Raw genomic sequence first — 21896 nt, 5'->3', positions numbered from 1 at the left:
CTGTGGTTATTAGTACCTTATATCCTGCTTCCTGTTACATTTATGTTTTCCTTGGTCGCTATGTCACCCCTACAATCACAAGGTATCCACACCACACCGCTCATCATTCCGTACCAGACACTGGGGACACACGTGGATCACAGAAATCCAGAAGCTGAGGGCACAGTAATGACATGTGTGACCCATCATAAACTCCTCTGTTACTTGCCAGAATCACCTTCACAGAGGCAGGAGCTGCTCTCACTGAACTAGCATGTCACTACCTTTCCATTGGTTCAGATCTTCCTCCCCATTGAGTCCCAACAGAGGTCGTATCTCATTCAACCCTGCCCTGCCCTCTCCCCTGCCCACAGCACCACTCCTGCAGACACTCAGGGTGCCCCCTCAGGGTGTCTTGTGGGGTGGAGGGTCTCAGAACCACGGGGGCCTCTTACTTGTGAAGAAAGACGATCTCCACGTTGACATCGTCCCGGTCCTTGTGCAGGAAGTCTTTCAGGAAATTGGAGACACTCTCCAGAGTGATGTGTCCACAGACCACAATGTGCCTGCATGGGAGAGGCTGGTTAGATGAGTGGCCCAGCGCGACCCAGGCACCCACGCCCAGCAGGACAGAGGAGGCACAGCTGCAGGAAAGCACCATCCTAGGGGGCTCCATGAGCCCAGCTCCCCTCCCCAGAGGCTGCGAGGCAAAGCTGCGGTGCTGGCAGGTGCTCTTCGGCAGAGAAGGCATATGGCGTCTCACCTGATGCCGCACAAAATCCTATTAAAGCCCAACCGTTTGGCCAAGTGGTTTTATGCATTTCACAATAAGTGACATTATGCTCGCGCTTAAATGCTGCATTCTCTAGTCCCCTGCAGATTCCTATCTCTCCCTTTCTGCCCACAAAGTGTCCTCCCCGGAGATTTACTGAATGAGTCTTGGTTTATGACATAGAGCTTATCAGGTAATGAGATAACAAATCTTGCTGAAACGATGATTTTGTGTGTAAGGAAGCGGACTTTTATCAGGGTGGCTAATGTGCGGCTTGACACATTATGGGCTCTGTTGGCCATAAGCAGTAAAAAGGAAAATTTTGCATTTTTCCGCCATAACTCCTCCAACAATGGGGGCACGTAACGCTTTACAGTAAGTGAGCATTACTCAGGGCTAAATGGGGACGGACGCCTCTGGAATGGGAGATCCACAGCGAATCTGTGTCCCCGGCAGCTGCTTCCTTAGGGTGCCACGGATGTCTCTGCGGGCCAAAGGGTTTAGCCTCCGGATGGGGAGAAGCCTTATCCCAGGGACTTCTGTTTCTGGAGACGGTGGCTGGCCTTGGGAGGAGGATCCCCTTCCCAGAACTGTGGGAACAAGAGTCCCCCAGCATCTCTGGGCTCCTGGACCAATCTGACATTGACACCAGGCTATCCTATGGCCACTGACTAGGACAGTCACTACAAGGTGCTCGATCGCTCAGGACTAAGCACATTGGTGAAGGGTTAGTGCCAGGCCCCCATGCTGGGATTGGCTGTACAGAGGAGACGCACTGGCTTAGTGTAGAGAGGTTGTTGCAAGGGACTCAGCCCAGATCCCTGTGCGCCTCGGGCCGCGGGGGACAGAGGCCGAGTCCCTGGCTGGGCTGTGAGGCATGGGCACGTGGTGAACAAGAAGCACCGTAATTCTGTGGGAAAATGTAAAATGGCCAGGCCCCTCACACTCCATAACCGCTCTGTGCACATTGCAGTAAGGCGAAGAGCGCATTGGCTGGAGGCGGCCCGTAATAGGAGGCATGATGATCACTTATGCAATGTTCCATTAGATGCCATTACAAGAGCCTGCCCTTTCCTTGTAATTTGGTGCTTGACTAAGTATGTGAGAATAATGCAGTAAACTCATTGGTGAAAGGATAATGATGCAGAACAAAGAGTAAATCAATAATACGCGCGGTGCAGTTCATAATATCACCATTACGGTCTGTTATTGTTACGGAGCTGCACTTAGCGATCGGCGAGCAGCGGCCATCGGGGAGGGAGGAGTCAGGGGCTTCTGCGGAGGAGCCGTGTGAGCAAGATCACTGAGCTCGAGTCCGTGCCTGCCGGGTTGAGGGAGGTCCTGTGACCACCCAACCAAATTCTATACTCAAAACCCATACACCAGCACCTTCCTAAAATACACAGTATGTCTGAGTATGTGAAGTGAATGAAACACTTGGATTATATGCATTTTTATCACATCATACCTTAACATGCTTGTTGTCATACATGTGCATCTACATGGACAAAACAGGCTGCACGTGAATTTGTGTGATCTCAATAAGACTTCTGATTGTGCACTTGACTTCTCCACAAATGACAGTGGGGGCAATGCTGATACTTTCTGCCCACAAACTTCCCTGGTGGAGACCAAGGCCAGCATGGTCCGAGGTAAGGGCCCCTCTACAGGGATGTGAAAGGGAGCCAGGTTGAATTCCCTGCTCTGCCCCGAGAACATGTGATCCAGGGCAAGCTTCTTCTCCCCGTCCAATAGATGAGGGAACTGAGAGGTTAATACCCCAGCCAGCTCCTGCCCCAGGCATTGCAAAGCCCACAGTTCTACACCAGCATAAGACTGGTTATTATTCAAAGCTGGACTCAAATCAATGAGAGGGCCAGAGAGATGCCTGAGCATCCATCCTTCCTATCCTGTGCGCGAAGAACTGAATGAACATCTGCCAGCATCCCGCTTCCTCCTCCAAAACCATTCATCTCTGGGACAGCTGGATGAGAAGTGGAAGGGGAGGGGAGGAGTTCACCCTCTCACCCTTGAATCAAAGGCTCAGCCGCTGATTTATTCGGCCTTAGAGTCAGGGTTCTCTTCGTGGAAAATGTGCTGGGTACATATAAAATATATTCCAATGCAATCAATATTATCCCTTAAGCCTTTAATTAGCTTTCACTTCTCTTAAGAAGTAAGACGAATGCTGGCAGGAGACAGAAGGAAAAAAAAAAAAAAAGGATTGACTTTTTTCATTTGGTGTTAGCTGTCCAATACCATTCTCTACGATTTAAAATATATGTCTGTTCATTATAGCATGCCTTCTGGGGTAGAGAGCAGTCTTTATCAAAAAGGGAGGGGGGGGAAATCTTCCTTCAACATAATTGGTATTTTTGCTCAGAAAAAGCGAGATTGATTGAAAGCAGACTGCCGCCCTGCCCGACGAGAGGTATTGGGTACAGTATGGTGGCAACCTTGGAGGACTCATGTTGTTCCACTCTGTCCCATATCTGATTGGAAGATTTACCGCGTCCCTGTTTTGTGCCAATAATCATTTCCCTCTATTTTGTTTTCCATACAGTGAACGCGGCCGAGGAACCCACAGATTGAAAACGTTCGAATGCAGTTAGGACTGATGGATGGGAAGAAGCTGTCTCTCCATCTCAGTATCTGCATGAGGAGGCCGGCTCCCACCAGCCCGTCGCCCAGGGAGCACCTGGGCCCGAGGGGAGTGCTGGGGAGAATGGTGACAGGGGCACATTCATTTCCCAGAAGTATTTTCATGAGTTGACAATTCCAGGGACAGTCATCTTGGGAAGGATGTCATAGAAGGGAGAAGAGAAGCAGCATTTCCTGTTAGTTGACCATGTAATTGAAATGCTCTAAGACTGAGAGCAGGGCGTGTCATCCAGGGACAGAGTGACAGTCCTTCGCAGTGCATGGCTCAGAGAACGCCAAAAAGGACCCTCATCCAAAATTATCTCTGTCAGGTCTGTGACACCCACAAATCTGCCATGTAAGATTCATCTGGATAGCCCTGTGTTGGCTCCGACACCAAGGGACGGAATAGTCTTAGGTAAGGGACCAACTCTGCATTTCACAATTATGAAGTCAGAATCTCTGAGGGGCTGGACCGAGTGCCTGGCACATGAGGTTCTCTTGAGGGTTTATTTAAATAGAGACAATACGTGTGAAGGGCCTAGGAAAAGGTCTGGCCCTTGTAAGCATTTAATGGCAAGATTGACAGGACATCTTGTCAGCTGGACCAGAAGGCCCAAGACAGCCAAGACTGAGAGGCCGCACGAACTCTGAACAGAGTTCCAAATTCAGCGACACAATTTGGCCACCCAGGGGCTGAGACATGATGCAGACATCCATCTTTAGATGCTATAGGCTGTGTCCAGCTCAGGACTTCCTCAGCCTGAGGACCCAGAGGAAGACAGGAATCTTGTGGCTCCCTGACACTGGAGAGTTTACAAAGGCAGCTGGACATGTTTAGACTGCTGGCCATGGCAACCTCTGACTTCTAGCAGGCCTGGCCCCCGGTTTGTGAAGATGGCCAACCTAACTCAGGAACCATTTTCCCTCAGATGTCTTTTTTTTATTTTTTTTTATTTTTTTTTAAGTTTTTTAGTGCTGGGAACAAATCTTTGTTGGGATAAATTAATGATAGTAGCTAGGATGAAAAGGTCCATCTCAGATGCAGAAGGAAGCATCTGAAATGCTAAAATGGCATCTTGGGGAGAGCAGTTACTCACACAGGGGCTGGCCTGGGGAGAATGTCCACAAACGCAGGCTGGATGAACCAGAGGTGGTAACGCCGGTGGGTCACGGAACCAGCATGGCACCGAGGGGTGGAGGGTGGCTTAATCAGAATAATATTTCACTGTAATGATCGCTATCAGGGCTCACCAGAAAACTACCAGTTGCTTATTTCATGGACACCTCTTCACTCAATAAGTATCGCTGTCAAAAACCATTTTCACCTCCCACACACTGTCCTCCATTGCTCTGCTGGGAAGTGGGTCAGGAAAGCTGGACGCCCCAGTGCACCTGGGAGCTCAGTTTCAGAGCTCAATGCCACTGTGCCTTTCAGAGTGGATAGTAGCTCAGAAGCACTGCCTCAGGGCTGGAGGCGTAAGAGGAGAGGAAAGAGGGGAGCCACCAGACACAGCTTTTCAAGGCTCTGGGGGACAAGGCACCCAGAGCCACTGAGGGGGAGCTTCCCTCAATGAGAGGGAAACATCTACACACTTTTCAAAAGACTCAGGCAGTGATGCTGAGAGCCAGCAGCCTTTGCAAAGGGCTGCGAGTGTCGTGGGCTCCTTCGCACATTCTCCTGTCTATCTTTGTGTCAGAACTGCCCTTGGCCAGTGTACAGTCTAGTGCTTGCATCGTTATGGTGTGAACACTGTGGTCCAGAGACTCAGTGCCCAGTGAATGCCAGAGTAAGGGCAGGCCTGTTGTGGCCTGCTGCCCCCTAAGCAGAGGAAGCAAGTGGTGCTGCTAGAAGGAGCTTCGGTCCTGGGTGACTGGGACCACTTAAGCCCTACCACAGGGTCCCAGTTCTCTGGACCTGCACCCGTTCATACCGTCCGTCCATCTTGTCTAGACATCTGCAACAGCTTCCTAATTCCGTTCATGTTTACTCTCCCCACAACTCCCAAACTCACCCTCCCCCCCTCCAAAAAAGCTAAAACTCGAGGATGGAGGCAGATCCGACTGCATCGGGCCCCATGGGCCAGGGAGGTCCTGCATCTCCCTTAAGCAGAGCCTCACTGAGGAAGACGATGTGAAATGCACAGCTCTGGGCTGTTTATTTTTAAAGATACTATATCCATTTTTACTGGAACAAGTATAAAGAACTTAAAAAACCCATAGCTATCCTGTCACAATAAATCATACGGAGTAAATTGAAAATCCTATACAGCTTTTCCTGAATACACTGTGCTCACTTTGTCAAAGAGCTAGATGAGATGTGGCATATATTGATCTCAATGTCTCTGTAAAACTATAATATTTATATCAAATACATATGCTAGAAGCTCTTGTCTTTCTGCTGAGCCCTCTAATCATGTTTCTCTGGTCCCACCTCCCCCCCGCTGGTAGCTGCTGCCTTGATGGGAACGCATTTTAAGAAGGATTTGTCCGAGGAATTCATCAGCATTTTATCACGTAGAAAGCAGGGTGGGATGGCAAGAGACCCCGGAACACACACCACAGTGGTCAGTACGCAAAGTACTGCCCTAAAGGAAGAAGGCTAAATTAGCTCCTGCCTTCGCACGCCCTGCTAAAAGACTGTCCATGCCGAGAGATCATCTTCTGTCAACAAGGTAAACCCAGGTGAGTGGGCCCCCTCCTTCCACCACACCCTGGGACCCAGCTCAGGACCCCAAAACTGGCCGGGCTTTCAAGAACTATATGTTGATCAATGGACTTGATGGCGGAGCCCGTGTGGCTAGGGAACCCCCTGGGCTACAGGAAGTGGAGAAGAAATTGAATAGTCAGCTGCAAACCTGTCAGAGCAGTGCCTGTTCCTGCCAGCTCAGTTTTACTACCCCGTTTCAAGCATGTGAGAGGACAGCACAGGTAAGAAGGACAAAAATGAAACCATAACAACTGGGAGCACACAGCACTCCAAGCCCCTGTTTTAACCACTTGCTGTTTAAAACAAATGAAAACACCAACAAACAACCACCAGAACAACCCAAGGAGGTTGGGCGATGAAGTCATTCCCCAGCCAGGGCAACATCTAGGATTTTGCTAATCACTAAGGAAGGAAATGCCTTATCCCTCCAAGTGAGGAAGAGAGTGAAGTAATCATCTGATCCAGCTGTCAGCAGAGCTGTTCTGGGGAGACAGGCTGCTTGGCTGTTTCTCCAAATGGGGTAGAAGGTTGAGTGACTTCATCCCAGCATCGCAGCAAAGGCACCTCTGGAAAACACCCCAAGGTCGGAGGACAGGCTTCTGGTCGACCCAATGGGAAGCACTGGATGTCCTGACCGGACCAGGCCTTTCTGCAGGACGGGGGTGCATCTTACCATCGGCAGCTGGTCAGCACCTGAGCCAGCCCAAAGGGATCTGTGACTGCACCTCCACCTCCATAATTGGACCGTGCACGGGGAATGATCCCTGTCTTTGTGGCTGGCTGCCTAAAGAGGGTTTCAGTCCAAGTCTTAAAACTAAATGCCGGGAAGCTCAGTGTGGGAGACACTGGTTGCTTTTGCCTGTTCAGCAGGCACCCCCCTTCTGTCAACAGCACCTCATTTTTTTAATGCCTTTTTGTTGAAAGTTTTACATATGTCTCCTTCCCCCCACCCCTTTGACCTCTCCCCACCCACGTCCACCCCCAGCACATGCTCCCACCCCCTATTGTCTATGTCCATGGTCATGCTCATATGCAAGGATACAAGTCCTTTGGTTGATCTCTTACCCCTGGATAAGCACCTAATTATTAATTGGAGAATCACTCCTCCCCAACCCTATACAGACCTGGGCCCTTTAATCAAGGTTCCCTGACCAAGCTCTGCCAATCCTGCTTTTCACTTTCTCATTAATTTTCACAATAACCTAGGATGCAGATATTACCACCACCGTTTTGGTTTCTTTCTTTCCCTCCCTCCCTCCCTCCCTCCCTCCCTCCCTTCCTTCCTTCCTTCCTCCCTCCCTTCCTCCCTTTCTTCCTTCCTTCCTCCCTCCCTCCCTTTCTTCCTTTCTTCCTTCCTTCCTCCCTCCCTCCCTTCCTCCCTTTCTTCCTTCCTTCCTCCCTCCCTTTCTTCCTTTCTTCCTTCCTCACTCCCTCCCTCTCTCCCTCCCTCCCTCTCTTCTTTAGTTTCTTTCTCTCAATTCCTTCCCTCCCTCCCCCACTCCCTCCCTTCTTTGGTTTCTTTCTCTCTATTCCTTCCTTCCCTCCCTCCTTTCTTCCCTCCCTCCCTCCCTCCTTCCCTCCCTCCCTCCCTCAAGGAAGCAATAATATGATGGCTGGACTCTCACAAACCGCACTTCCCTGTCTCTCTCCCCACCCCCTCACTCCTCTGCATTTTATTCATTCCATAACTGCAGACTTAATGGCCTTTGGTTATTTTTTTAAATAAGCTAGTCTTCCCCTGACCTGACTCTTCCAATCCTGGCCGGCTCTCTGCACTTACAGAGGGATCATCACACTGAACCACACTCTCCTTGACTCAGATCAAAGCAAGCTTGTCTCTCTCTACTTGGTAATGCTGCTTCTGAACGGGAGGGACTAAGAGAAGAAAGGATTAAGCAAAAGTCAGCTACCTCTTTGGGGATGGAGGTGAAATAGAGAATGAGTCCAAAAGAAATGGTTCTTGCCCTAGAGAGGAGACATAACAGCTTTGATTTGCAAATTGAGCCCTCCCTCTCTCCCTAACCCCTCTAGTAAATCATGCCTCATGACCTGAGCACATGGGCTATTGGACTTGACCTTCCCATAATGACGGTCAAGTTGACACATCCTGGCCTTGCTCCCCAGCCACACCCAAGGGTGTTGCCCCAGGTTGCACACTCTGTTAGCCAGCCTAGCTGAGTAGATGCAACACACGTGCACAGGCCTCCGAGGCCTCCGGCAGGTTACACACAAAATAACTGGGAGCTTATCCACAGCCTCCAGGTCCCCGTGAGGCACAGAACTTCTCCCCAAGGAAGAGGAAAGGCATGGAACGGAGCAGAACTCAGGATGACATCAGCTGCTCCCCATCCTTCCAAATCTCTCTGCATCCCTCTGTTACTGGGTCCACCATTAGATCCGTAGGCTTCTGGTGCTCAAGTTACCTGCCCTTACCTGTGCCCTAACTGCTCCAATGGGTACATTTAACAATTGGGAATTAGCGAATGCTTTTAGGAGCATTCCTTCTAAAATGCTTTCAGCCTTCCTGTTGCTTTATAATTTCATGACTTTATTGAATAAAATTGTTGCCAAATTAGCATTTCACTGGGGTGATACTCCTACATATTCAAGCTTCAGCTTAGCCACCACTGGCTTCTTAAATGATTCTGATTGCTTGATGTCCCAGATACGCTCCAGGAGAGCAATAATCACACTTTTATTTATTTATTATTTTAAAATGTTTTTTAAAATATATTTTTATTGGTTTCTGAGAGGAAGGGAGAGATAGAAACATCAATGAGTGAAAGTCATTGATCCCCTGCTTCCTGCATGCCCTCTTACTAGGGATTGAGCCACCCGGGCAAGTGCCTTGAGCTGGAATCAAACCATGACCTGCTGGTTCATAGGTCCATGCTCACCACTGAGCCACACCAGCTGGGCTCTAGTTCATCCTTTTAAACACAGCACCTAGCATGGTGCCAGGAACATGGCAAGGGCTCAAAGACTTGTTAGTGGAGCAAATATGCTGAATGAGAGCTTTCCTAGATTTGCTCTAGATGCTAGCTGATACTGGGCTTCCCAGTCAGTGGCCAGAGTCAGAAGGCCCTCAGAGAGATGAGCGTGTATGCATCTCTGAACTGCCTGTGTCCCCTTATTGAAAAGGTATAGAGAGGGGACCTAAGGTTCCTTTACTGATGATCGCCACCCACATCTGGAGCGGCCCTGTGGTCCCGGGTGGGAGCAGCCATTGCCATGCAATGCCAGCTGGCTCCCAGCGCGCCACAGGAGGAGGCTTCCAGGAGTTTCACATCGCATTAGCCCCTACAGACTTTTAATAAAAGGAGACACCGGACTTGGCCAGCTAGAAAGTGTCCTGGTTTGTTTTCAATGTATGATGGCAGCATTTGTGGGATGGACCCCAAATCCACTAAGAACTGCTGTGCTCGGATCTGGAAAGCCTTCCATCAAAATGAATGACATCGTCAGAAACGGAAAACAATACCACTTCATCTCCTAGGGCTGCGTGCATTTTTGGGATTTGAAATCTACCCAGCAAGGATTCTCCAATCAAATGTGAGGTTAAAGGGAAAGAATCTTCAGGCATTATAATTAGAAAATACATATTCAGACTCCTTTTTTTAATGGAAGAATATTTAAAAGCAAAACCTAGGCTTACATATGACTTTGTGGGGTGTTTTGTTTTTTTGTTTTTTTTGTTTTTTGCCACGCAGTTCATCTCCCACCTACATTTCTATTCTTGTTTTCAGAACAATAGCTGGAACATTTTGATAAGTGTGTGGAAGGGAAGAGAGAGACAGCAGGAAAGTGTGTGTGTGGGGATGTGTGCTTTCATTTCATTAGTATTATCAGGAAATGGATTTAATATGCATTCGAGTCTCTTTAAATCAAGCTTCAAGTTTGAAAGGCACTGAAAATGTGGCTTAGAAGAATCCAAAGCAGATGCAAAGAAAGAAGCGCCCACATCCACACCCACCAAGACCCCTCTCGCTGAAAGGAATACCTGGCATATTACATTATACGATACAGCATCTACTTGACACTTGCTTTTGGTATCTGTCCCTCGGTACTGAATTACAGAAGTAGTCAAGGGGTCATTGTTCCAAAGTATTAGGGCAATCTCATCTTTTCCTCCCCTAAAAGTTTAATGCTAATCAAAGCAGAACGCCTAATCAGTCCAAGCTGGCCTGTCAGCTTGAATTATCTGTTTGTCTTCCTATTTACTGTATCTGTCTGTCTACGGTTCTTCATATCTCTGTGAAGATCGGTTATTGGGGCCTGTGTTTCCTTCTGACTCGAATGGCTACCAGATGATCCTTCCTGGTGATATGTTGATGATTTGCTAATTTATGGTTTTTTAACTGTAGGCATCTGAAGACATTGCTGGGAGTTCAAGCTGGGGCTCGCATGGGCCTTGCAAGGAGAGGGCTGAAAGGATAGAAGTTTGTGTAAAAAGCAAAGCTTCAGTCACATTTCAACCAGAGCTCTGTCTGTGGGACAGAAATCGTAAGTGACATCTCACAGGGAACCTCACTCACAAGAGCAGTCCCCCCACGCAGACTGTGGGGGGCAAGAGTGAGTGCTGCCTAAACTCCATGGAGACGGGAAAAGGAAGAAGGCCCCCGGTGCTCATCCCAACACCCCACGGGAAAGACCCTGTATCTTAGTCCAAATGCTGGGCCAGGCCTTCCCAGGAAGCTCAGCCATGGCCATGCAGCCTGCAGGAAGGCCGTCACCTCTGGGAACCAGCAGGGGAAGCCTAAATAAGCTCTGGCTTTGAACTGCCAACCACATTGGTGGTCAAATAGTATATGATGTGCAGCTCAAGACAGATGTGACCCATTTGGAGGGTTTTATGGGTGTGTGGAAATACATCTATCCCCAGTGCCTGGCGTGTGGCGAGCACTCCATAAACACATGTGGAATGAATGACAATGAGGAACTGATGTGAGTGCTCATTTGGGTGGGGCTGGGCTAGCTAACCAAGGGTAGATGAAATGAACCTTTGGAAAGAAATAATCTCGGTTCCTTCACAGCCAGTCATTGCAATTCCAATTTTTTTAAAAAATGGTCGAGAACCATGGCTGGCAAAACCTGAGTGTGGCGAAGACGATGAGATGGAGTTCCATGTTGACGCAGGAAATCTCGCAAAAGGGACGATAAAGTGGAATCATAAATGAACAAAGAATGCAGAGGCAGATGTGGAGCCTATTTCTGATAAGAGGGAAGGCAGAGTCTGATAAGGGCCCCCTAATCAGAATTGGGGCAGGTATATGATGCCTCACCTGGCGGGACACAGGATGTCATGGTCAGGCATCTGGGCCCCAGAGAGACAGAGTTTCAGACTTAGTCCCATGGAGGGACAAGCAAACACCTCACAAAATATGGATTTTAAAACTAGGGTGCTCACTTCTTTGGGGGATCATGAAAGCTGGGTTCAGTGGCCACTGAACAGATGTAACATCTCCTCCCAGGTGTCACCTCCCTGGACCTCTTTATGGAAGGTAAACAATCCCTGTTTTGCTCTACAACAGAAGCTTGGGTCTTGTCTCTGCTTTTACATGTGTCCCTGGTAGCTCCCTTGGCCACAGTCTTGCTCATTGCCTGTGACCTCCTGGAGATGGGGAACTCCACCAGGACAGGTTCCCTGGGCAGTTTGTTCACCACCCATCCCGATCCGTCTCCCACACTGCCCAGCAGTGTGCCTGGCACAGAGGTTCTCAGCAACCCTCCAGAATGGAATGAATGAGCCAGTGGAGGGAACCAGAACAGACAGTAACTAACTGCTCTCTGGCAGTTCTTAGAGCTTGACATTTTGTTCCAAATTACTGAATACTCTTCAAAATGTAAGCATTTACATGAAAAAAAAAAATCACAAATCACCCCATTTTCATTTTTTAATGGAAAAGCATAATAGGGTCTCCCCACCTCTGTGCCTTTGAGGCTCCTTCTTACAACCCTGAGTACACACGTGAGGTTAAAGGCAGATGGTCTCCCCTCCCTCCAGAGGGACACAATCTGAGGGCTGATATTCCCGTTCAGAGCTAATGTCCCCGGAGCCAGAGACCCAGAGGTGCGCTCTCAGGAGCTGAAGGGGGCAGGGAGACACCTCTGCCAGGGAGAGAGGGCTCTTCCTAAGACAGAATGCAGGTGGGCTCTGCCCAGGAGTGGTCTAGGTGACCACTACCACCTACCATGGCTGGTCACCTAGGAAAGGAACCCCCAGAAAGGATGGAGCCTGACAGTGTTGAAACCCACCAATACTAGTAAGACACAAATCTCACGTCGATCAATGATCTGCCTGCCCATTCTTGAGAGCTCCTCATTGTTAGAGGTGTTCAAAAGGTCAATTTCTAGCTGAATGACAGGGGATAATAGTTTTGTCCCCTCCTCTGGGGCCAGAATCCTGAGAGATAACAAATGATCAGAAGGAGGAGACATGCCCAAGGTGACACCCCACTTAAGGACAGTGGTGGAGAAACACGTACAATGGTAAGATCCCTGAGTGTAGAGCAGAATGAGGTCTCAAGAGATGATCTAGAGAGTCAACGTGACCCAGAGGCACATGCTGCCACAGGTTAAATCCCTGATGGAAGATCTATGGGACATCAGGCAAATCACTTAACCTCTGCAAATGGAGATGACAACATTACCGCCCTCACAGGCTGCTGCCAGAATTGGAAAATAGGCAAGTGTGTGTAGTTATGACTATTGTCACGGAAGGCAGCCCCGGGGCTTTGCTCTACAGTGATTCACGTTCTCACTTCTGGAAGTCCAGAAGTAAGCGCTCTAAGAGAAGCCACGGCATTTAAGTTTCACAGGCAGCTTTCATGCATCGGAGCTAGACCCAGTTAGTCTGCGACCACTGTTCCCCCAGCCAGAAGGGGGCCCAGCTTTCTCATCCAGCCAACATTTCCTCCAAGGACATTAGACTCACTTTCTTATTCCCCTTTGCCTACTCCATATCTTTCTCTGTCTTGTCAGGAATCCATGGAATAATCCAACCCATCCCGTTCTCCTCTGTCCCAAACACCTGGCCTCTGTTTCAGGCCCCAGAATCCCAGCCTGGGAACTAGAAGGTCTGGATGGCTCCCTGTCCAGGCAGCCTCTAACAAGGGGGTTAGCAGATGGATTCTTCTCTGTGGCCGATTATTTTCCATGGCCTTTGGCCATGTGACCTTGGACCATGATCTTGTCAGTTCTCATAAACTAGCCAGGAGTGGGCTGAGTCACACACAGAGAGGAAGCCTCTGGGGGAAACGGCAGGGGCTGTGGGAGGAAGGAGAGCGGGCTGGGATCCTGAAGGCCATGGGAGCCTCACCCCTGTGCTCCCCGCCTCGGAGCAGCTTTGGCATCACATGAAGGAAAGGAGGAGAAGCAGCGAGCGCCCTTAGGAGGACGGCTGGGCTGCAGGTGGGTCCTCTTTTGAATAAAATCTGGGGGCTAACTGTCCCCAAGACCTCCAACTTGGAAAAACAGCCTTCTTTGGTCATTCCCTGGAACCCCTGGTTGTTGACACCCAAGTCCCTATTCTCAGGAGCCCCAATACATCATCATAAGATGCATTAGAGAAAAGCTGACACAGAGCACACTGCCCACTCCACTGCCGGCTCGCTGTGCTGGGGGAGGTCAGGTGTGGAATATGGAGGAGAGAGCTGGGCGACGCCCCTGATGCAGTGCTGACTGGGAAGGTGTTCTGGGGATGTGAGTGGAGATGTTTACATTCTGCCAAACACACACTGCAAATGAGGTGCCGAGGAAACCTTCTTATGCTCCTATTCTCCAAAAAGGGGTGTTACCTAAACAAGCCCCCGCTTCTCCGCCTAATTTTTACTCTAAATCATCTTTGGAATTCCAAGCTGTGTGTCTCTGTGGCTTTGGGCTGCAAGTTACCTGGTTTTCTCCAGGGATGCATTTTTACAAGGGAGGTGGTTATTCCTGAATAAAATGCTCAACCATAAACCAACCCTTTCACTGTACGTTTTAGTTACGTTCTGGGCACTCGCTTGCCTAAATCCTCGGGAGCAGTGTGCATATAAGTGGGTCCGTAAGTACAGCACATACGTTCATGCGTCCACACAAGCATGGGCGAAGCAGCTATTTTCAGAGTCTGAACTCTATCTTTCAACAAAGTTTAGCTGCTTTCCTTTTGCAAATGCATTTAATTTTATCTGGAAACTTTCTGACGTTAGAAATAGAACAACTGTAGTTTCTCATTATGTTTGCTGCCAGAACCCATGCTTGGTTGCTCACTAAAGACCTTATATCACTAATTACTACCACATGCCCGGATCCCCAGCGCAGGGGAACTTATTGATTCTGACAGCCCATTCTCTCAACACTGAATTCCAAATGAAAACTCAAATTTTGGCCAAACATAACATTTCATCAATCTTGTTCTACTGACTGGAAAAACAACATCAAACAAAGGGTGCTAATGGCCCTCTATTACTGTGCCTTTCCCGGGCTTATGTTTTCTGATGAAAGATCTAAGTGACCAAAGGGCTCCTTTAAACTACTTAGTAATTAGCTTTTGAACCGGGAAACAATGCGCAAAGTGCACAGTCCCCGCGCTGATGACAGAACCTGCTCTCTGTCCCCGGGGTCGGTGACATCGGAGACCCAGCGAGAACATTAAAAGCAAAGTGCGCATTTTCATAAAAGGGGGACAGGAAAAAAGAGAGGGGGCGGGCATACTCGGGCTAGCAACGGTGATAAAAGATTACCGAGACCTGAGGCAGAACAAAAGCCACAGAAGCCTGTGATCTGAAGTCATCACCACGAGGGGGCTGGAGGGGAGACGCCAAGGCAGAAAGCGCCCGGATCAGACCAGGCTGGAGGTGAGCGCTGGTCTGAGGGCCTGGGCCGGTCACTGGCCATCAAAAGCTTGTCAGCCCCCAGGCCCACCCACACTGGGGTTGGGAAACTAATTGGGGGTGAAGGGAGTTTTACGTGGAGCAAGAGTCAAGGCGTATTTCCAACCTGGACTTCAGGGCAATTGACTTTACTGCCTCTTTCGGGGGCAGGGACAGGACAGGCTGGCTGGGACAGTGAGTGGGAGGCCAACATGGCCCTTCCAGTGGGAAGGCCGTCTGCTCTGTGGCGACCTGCCCACACTTTAAGACGGAACTGGGAGAAAAGCTGTTTTCCTCTTGGCATGGGGCACATGACTGATGGAATCTCCGGACACATTTGGCCTTTCAGATGCAACCAGCGGCCCAGAAACCAGAGCAGCTTGGTGCTCATCTCATTCGGGCTGTGAGGGGAATAGGAGAGTAGGGCTCCATCAGAGGGAAGGTGGAGGCACAGACCAGTTCCATGAGAAGGTGCCAATTGGCTCCCTCTCAGCCACGGTCCTTTGTGCCTTTGAAAGGAAACGGGTGTCCTGCGGGTAGTTCAAGACAGTGAACCCTGTGGCTCCAGCCTGCTCATCAAGGTACATGCCCTTGACCAGAATTGAACCTGGGACACTTCAGTCTGAAGGCCGACGCTCTATCCACTGAGCCAAACCAGTTTCAGCCCAGCCAATCTTTTGACCTAAAGGCTGAAATATCCAAGTCATTCAAGTTATCTATATAACTTGAGTGGATAAGCATGGTCTGGATTGTACACCTTTCCCCAGCCCACATTGTAAGCCCCTGCAATTTTCCAGATCCCTAAAGCAAATAAAGCCCAGTACATGATGGTCATTAAGACAGTTTTTAGTGTCAATTGAGGATATGTCCTGGCATGGCTCCTCAAGTTGAGGCATGTCCACTCTTAACCCATGTGTGATGGGTCCCACCTCGCACCCCTTCCAGGATAAAGCCATGTCTCTTGGAAAGATGCATGGGGGGACAGTGGTGAACGAGAACAAGGCTGGTCGGCTGGTCCCAGTGCGACAACCCAGGTAACATCACACCCCACCCAGAGCATGGCCCTTCCCTCAGAGAGATGCCCGGGCGGTAGGAGAGGGCAGGACTCAGGTGCCGCCACACAACCACATCTCTTCTGGTGCCGCCAACTTACTTTCTGCCTCCATGTTTGTTAAAAGTCCCGCCGAATTTATTCCGATTCAGGATGAGAGCGGCAATTTCGGGCACGTAGCGGGCAAACATTGCCTACATGCATGAAACAGAGAAACAAGAGCCAAAAAAAACAATGGCATGCAAAGAGGACCCCGCAGCGGAGGCAGCAGCCCTCTGGATACTTACTTTCTTCCACTAACCGCACTATAGGAGCCCCCGTATTTCTTGCGGTTTCCTATTAACTCTATGATTTCAGGGACGTAGCTGGCAAACATGGCCTGAGGAGGAGATAGGAGACAGAAGAGAGACTAAAAAGACAGGCCCAAGAAAGGGGTGACCTTTTTAGGAGGGGGGATGCTAAGATCTGAAAACACAAAAGGATTAGGACTGCAAAGGTATACACCAATATGCTAGATTATAAAAAAAATAAAAAATAAAAAAGGCATAAAAAGGGTAAGCTCCTGAAAATACACAAAGCAAAACAAACATCAGCCAGCCTAGACAACTAAAAAGATCACAGTTGCTACTGCTATTGCCCAAAAGGCAAATACAAAGAGAAAAACATAAAGGAGAGGGGAATAAATAAGTTGACATTTAGCTCTTCTTCCTGAAGAAAAATAAGTAAGGGGGATGCATGCTGGGGAAAAGACACACTTACACAGACTCACACACACACACACACACACACACACACACAGGCACGCACACACACACTCACACACAGGCACGCACACACACACACACACACACACACACAGGCACGCACACGCATACTCATTATTGCAGGGAAAGACCTTTCTAGCTAAAATCCAGAAAAGAACCAATGCCTATGGATGATTAAAGATAATAAACACCAAAGGAAGATTAAAATAATACAAACTTTTGCATTTTAAAAAATCACTAAAAAGAGCACACAGTAAATTGAGGACATCACATGGGAGGACAGGAGAGCGAGGAGAAACACACATGTGCCATGTTTTGTCCAACAAACAAATGCGCCTGTGGCTGGATAAACCGGACCTCACAGACGCTGTGGGGACACGTGTGTCGATGTACACACACACTCGTACATTTACCTACATTGTTAAATGTATATGCCTTATGCATACAAAACAGAAAGATGAGTATGCATAGCGTAAATGTGTGCGTGGTGTACATATGTGGAAGCTGTGTGTGAAGTAGGATTTTAATCATTTACCTCACACACAGCAAAAACTGAATCTGAGCCCGGTTCAGTAGTTGAGAGGTCACGGTTTGATACCCAATCAGGGCGCATGCCCGGGTTGTGGGCTCAATTCCCAGTGGAGCGGGGAAGAGGGGGCGAGCAGGAGGCAACCAATGATTCTCTCTCATCATTAATGTTTCTTCTCTCTCGCTCCCTCTCTAAAATAAATAAAAATATTTTTTAAAAAAAATCAAAGGTACAGTGAGCTGCTTTGAGAGACAAAATGCAGCCACTGCCACTGCATTGCCAAACTTCCCTTGCAAAGGACAGCATAACCGGCATTCTGATCTGCATAGAGCAGACAAGCAAACAGCGACACTTTCTGACTTAAAGGGGAAGAAAAAACAGCCCAGGTGCCACACTTGGTGACATCCTCCTGGACAAGACCAGTGGGCCTCCATCTCCGACATGGGGACCCCATTCTTTTGGGTATACCCCAGCCACAGTGTTTGTTGGAAGTTTGGGGAGGACTGTCAAGGGGCGGGGAACTCTTGAAACCGCAAACTGTCTATGGAGTCAGTTACCAGGGTCAGAGGACAGAAACTGTCCTTGCAGAATGTCAGATACTGAGTTACATTACTAAGGGACAGACTCTAATATGTGGGCATCACTTTCTTAAGACAAGTAGGTTTGCTCCTGGCTAAATAACTGACGCTGGCAAGGGCAACATGCCTGGGTCTCTGGGAAACAAGTTAATACACCAAAGAAATATGTAGAAAAGCCCCCCTCATGCTTGGACCGACTTAGCCTGTTAAGGCAATCACTTGCTTCTAGCAGAAACACACTATCAAAATACACAGCTTTCAGGAATGGGTAATAGAAGATACTAATGACCATAAAAATCAGCATCATAACAAAGAGCTTTTACCAGTCCCCCGAGGATGAAGAAGACCATGAAGAGGCGCCCCAGCGTGGTTTTCGCATAAACATCCCCGTAGCCAACAGTGGACATGGTAACCATGAGCAAGTAGACACATTCCCAGTACGTAAGCGCCTGGTGGTTTTGGAAATTTTCCCATGGGTCCCCTGAATTCTCCACCTAGAGAAGGGTGCAGGGGAGAAGAAGGGAATATTATGCTAGAGATAGATATCCTATATAGTAAAAGCCTAATATGCTAAGTATCTGGTCGTCCATTCAACCAATTAAAGCACAATATGCTAATGATATGCTAAGGCCACTCAACTGCTCACTATGGTGTACACTAACCACCAGGGGGCAGACAATTGACTGGTTGACCAGTTGATATGACATCAAAACTGACCACCAGAGGGCAGATGCCCCAACTGGTAGGTTAGCTGGCTGCAAGGGTCCAGCTGATCAGCCTAAGCAAGATGGGCTGGACACGCCCTGGAGCCCTCCCATGGTCCCTCCCCAACTGGCCAATCTCCTCCCACATCTCTCCCCAGCCCTGACTGTGCACCAGTGGGGACCCTCAGCCTGGCCTGCACCCTCTCGCAATCCAGGCTGAGGGGTCCCCCACTAGCCCCCTAGTGCACAAATTTTGTGCACCTGCCTCGTGTGTGTGTGTGTGTGTGTGTGTGTGTGTGTGTGTGTAGATAGATAGATAGATAGATAGACAGATAATAAGCCAGGCACACAAAACTTCCAGCAGAATGTTTTGGAGGGGCGGTCCCTCGACCCCAGTGTTGGCTGCCTGGACTGGGTTCTGTGAGGGGCACTTGAGCAGAGAGCAGGGAGTGGCAGGAACACAATCATGCACCAGAAGTAAATGGCCCTGGTCTGTTTTCCCTTCATTGTTGAAGATCTGACACCAGCTGCATATTAGGGCCTCGCTCTGACCTCGCTTTATGGCATTCCCATTAAGGAAGGGGCCAGAGAGCCCTGCTCTGCCCTTTCTCAGCAAGTGCCTGCTCCGTCTCCCAGTGCCCCACTCACAGGCTCCCAAAGAAAGCCTAGGGCCTCCCGCAGAGGGTTCCTCGTTCCATCATCCAGATCTCACGCCCAAACCCCCAGCAGCATCTCCTGGGGTCTGGCTCGGCTCCCTGTTTTGCAGATCCTCAGCACTGGCTCCACCCTGAGAACCGCAGGAGGTTCTTCGGAGCACGAAAGGAGGCCCATGAGAACAGTTTGCTTTTGCAGGACTCTTTAGGCCTAGGGAGCTGACATTTTCTGCAAAAGGCCAGAGAGTAAATAAATGCTTTTAGCCTTGCGGGCCATGCGGTGTCTGATCTCTGTAGGGACAACTCGGCTCTGTATTGGTGGGTGAAATAGGGAGTGGGTCAGGTTTGGAGGCCTGTGGCCCAGGCTGCAGTGTGCCCGTCTCTGCTTTAAAATGTCACAAACACTTTCAGTCCTCTCATCACAGCTGATCTGCCAACAAAGCCGGGAGGTGGGCAGGAGAGGTATTGCAGATACTCTCAAGAGAGAGGGAGAGACAGCAGCTGGTTCTCCCTGACCAGTATCTGTGATCCCTCAGTGTGGCCAGTGTGAGGGCAGGCCCCAGGCCCACAGGCCCACAGGCCCCAGACCTCCACCTCTGCCTCTCCAGAACGCTCCCAGAACCTGCCTGGTCCACACATCACCTGTCCTCAGCTCACACATGGCCCGTCCTCAGTTCACCATCACCTGTCCTGAGCTCACCATCAACCATCCTAAGAGCATACAGCATGCCCTTTCTATGGAAGGTCCTGGTGCTGCTCACAGCAGCCAGGTGAGGTCACTGGCTATGGAAAATGACTAACCCTCCCTATCTGTGATGCAGAATTAGGGTGATCATCAAAGGGTGATTTCAGCCAAGAATCCCATCCGCATAAAAAAGTAGGTGGGGAACCTTCAGATCTAGTGACTGAATGAGAGCCTGGCTTCCCTTGGGCTGTGCTCCATGGGGGGGAAAATCACACAAGTCCCTATGGTAGGCAGCCAAATGCCAGCTTCCATCCCTGAGGCAGAGAGGGCAGCCCCTACTCAAAGCTTCAGAGCCAGATAAGGTTCTCTCAGGGGTAACAGTTTGCCTTTGTCTCAAAGAGGCTCCCTACAATGGCTGTGTTCCCTACAAGCAGGAAAAGTCTGCCCTGAGGAGGTGAGAACAGATCACTTCTAATACAAGGCTTTTAAAGAATCGCTCATCCAGAAGAATTCACATTTTTTTGAGATTCAGAATAACTTGACAACTCATTAGGCAAGAGAATCAAAGGTGGCTTTTTGGAAGGGGGAAGAGAGAAGAAATTGAGGGATCTGAATGTGTTGTTTACAAAGATGTGGGGCAAACTTCCAACCTTGTCCCCAAGATATTTTCAGGCTTTTTGCTGAGGGAGCATTGCCATCTTGTGGCTCATTGCAGGTATTGCAGACAGAGTGAAACTACCGAAGTCCCAGGGCACAACTTGGGAGCTGGAAAACGCAGGATACTACTGCAAACTTTGCTCACCACTGGAACCAGTTTGGGGTAAAGGGTTGGAAATCCAGACAACGGTGCAGTTGCTTCTTCTTTTCTTACGCTGGACGGCTGGGCTTAGCTTCTCCACAGTGAGAAATAATGAAGGTAACAAAAAGACTCAGAGGCTCGTTCCAGGAGAGCCAGAGCTAAGGCATCTAATCTGCTAGGCTACTTACCAAATGGATGAACCCGGCTGCGGTGAGCCACGTGCTGATAAAGATGGAGAGCAGATTCACCAGCTTGATGGAATTACTGTGCGGAGACAACAAGCAAAACCCCGGGTTACAACACAGGTTCCTGCTGGGGCTGCCTCTTCAGCGGACAGGAAGCTCACCCCAGGCTCCCAGTGCTCCCCTCACTCCCAGGGGAATGTCTCGGAGGTGGCATAAATGGGCCAGGCCAGAGCCTGTAGGAAGGTCACATCAGGGCTGAAAGGTGCCCCTAAATTAGCCCTCCAGTTGTACTTAAGGTTTTTGTGTGTGTGTGTGTGTGTGTGTGTGTGTGTGTTTTAGTTATTGTTAACTTTTATTTTGAAAGGCTTTCAATCAAAAGGAATAATCATAGAACACTATAACAAGCCTTGTATGCCCTTCACCTAGATTGACTAAGATTTTGTCACATCATTTGCTTTTCTTCTTTATTTCTTACTTTTCTTTCATCTATCTATCATCTATCTATTTTATTATTTTATTTTATTTTATTTTATTTATTTATTGATTTTTTACAGAGAGGAAGAGAGAGGGATAGAGAGTTAGAAACATTGATGAGAGAGAATCATCGATCAGCTGCCTCTTGCATCACCCCCACTGGGGATGTGCCCACAACCAAGGTACATGCCCTTGACTGGAATCGAATCCGGGACCTTTCAGTCCGCAGGCTAACGCTCTATCCACTGAGCCAAACCGGTCCTGGCTATTATTTTATTTTTAGACTGAACCACTTACAAGTAGACTATAGACATCATGATTCAACCCCCTAAGTCCTTCAGCATTCAACAGCCAAGACAGACATTGTGCAGCCCAATCCCAATATAACAGCCGTGCCTCGGGGAGTTAACAGGAAGTCCTAAGGTCCTGGAATACGTGCTCCCTGTTTCAGTTTCCCCATGTATATGTTTGCATTTTTTTTTTTTTCACCCTGATTCAGGAACTAGCCAAGATTCATGCGT

At 49.0% G+C, this 21896-nt stretch overlaps 1 protein-coding gene across 28 annotated transcripts in view; it reads right to left on the bottom strand.

The window, feature by feature from the left end:
• KCNMA1 (potassium calcium-activated channel subfamily M alpha 1) overlaps nt 1-21896 on the bottom strand; it is a 669206-nt gene that overhangs the window by 196620 nt on the left and 450690 nt on the right. For all 28 annotated transcript variants that reach the window (XM_045581697.1, XM_036438142.2, XM_045581694.1 and 25 more), the window contains exons 7-10: nt 20905-20980; nt 18199-18369; nt 16292-16383; nt 435-545 (exon numbers count right to left, since the gene is read on the bottom strand). In XM_045581697.1, coding sequence (XP_045437653.1) covers nt 435-545; nt 16292-16383; nt 18199-18369; nt 20905-20980 — 450 coding nt within the window. The remainder of the gene's footprint in view (nt 1-434; nt 546-16291; nt 16384-18198; nt 18370-20904; nt 20981-21896) is intronic.

Source organism: Pipistrellus kuhlii, unplaced genomic scaffold (assembly GCF_014108245.1).
Source record: "Pipistrellus kuhlii isolate mPipKuh1 unplaced genomic scaffold, mPipKuh1.p scaffold_m20_p_15, whole genome shotgun sequence".
Classification (NCBI taxonomy): Eukaryota; Metazoa; Chordata; class Mammalia; order Chiroptera; family Vespertilionidae; genus Pipistrellus; species Pipistrellus kuhlii.
This window is presented reverse-complemented; position numbering and strand designations above follow the sequence as displayed.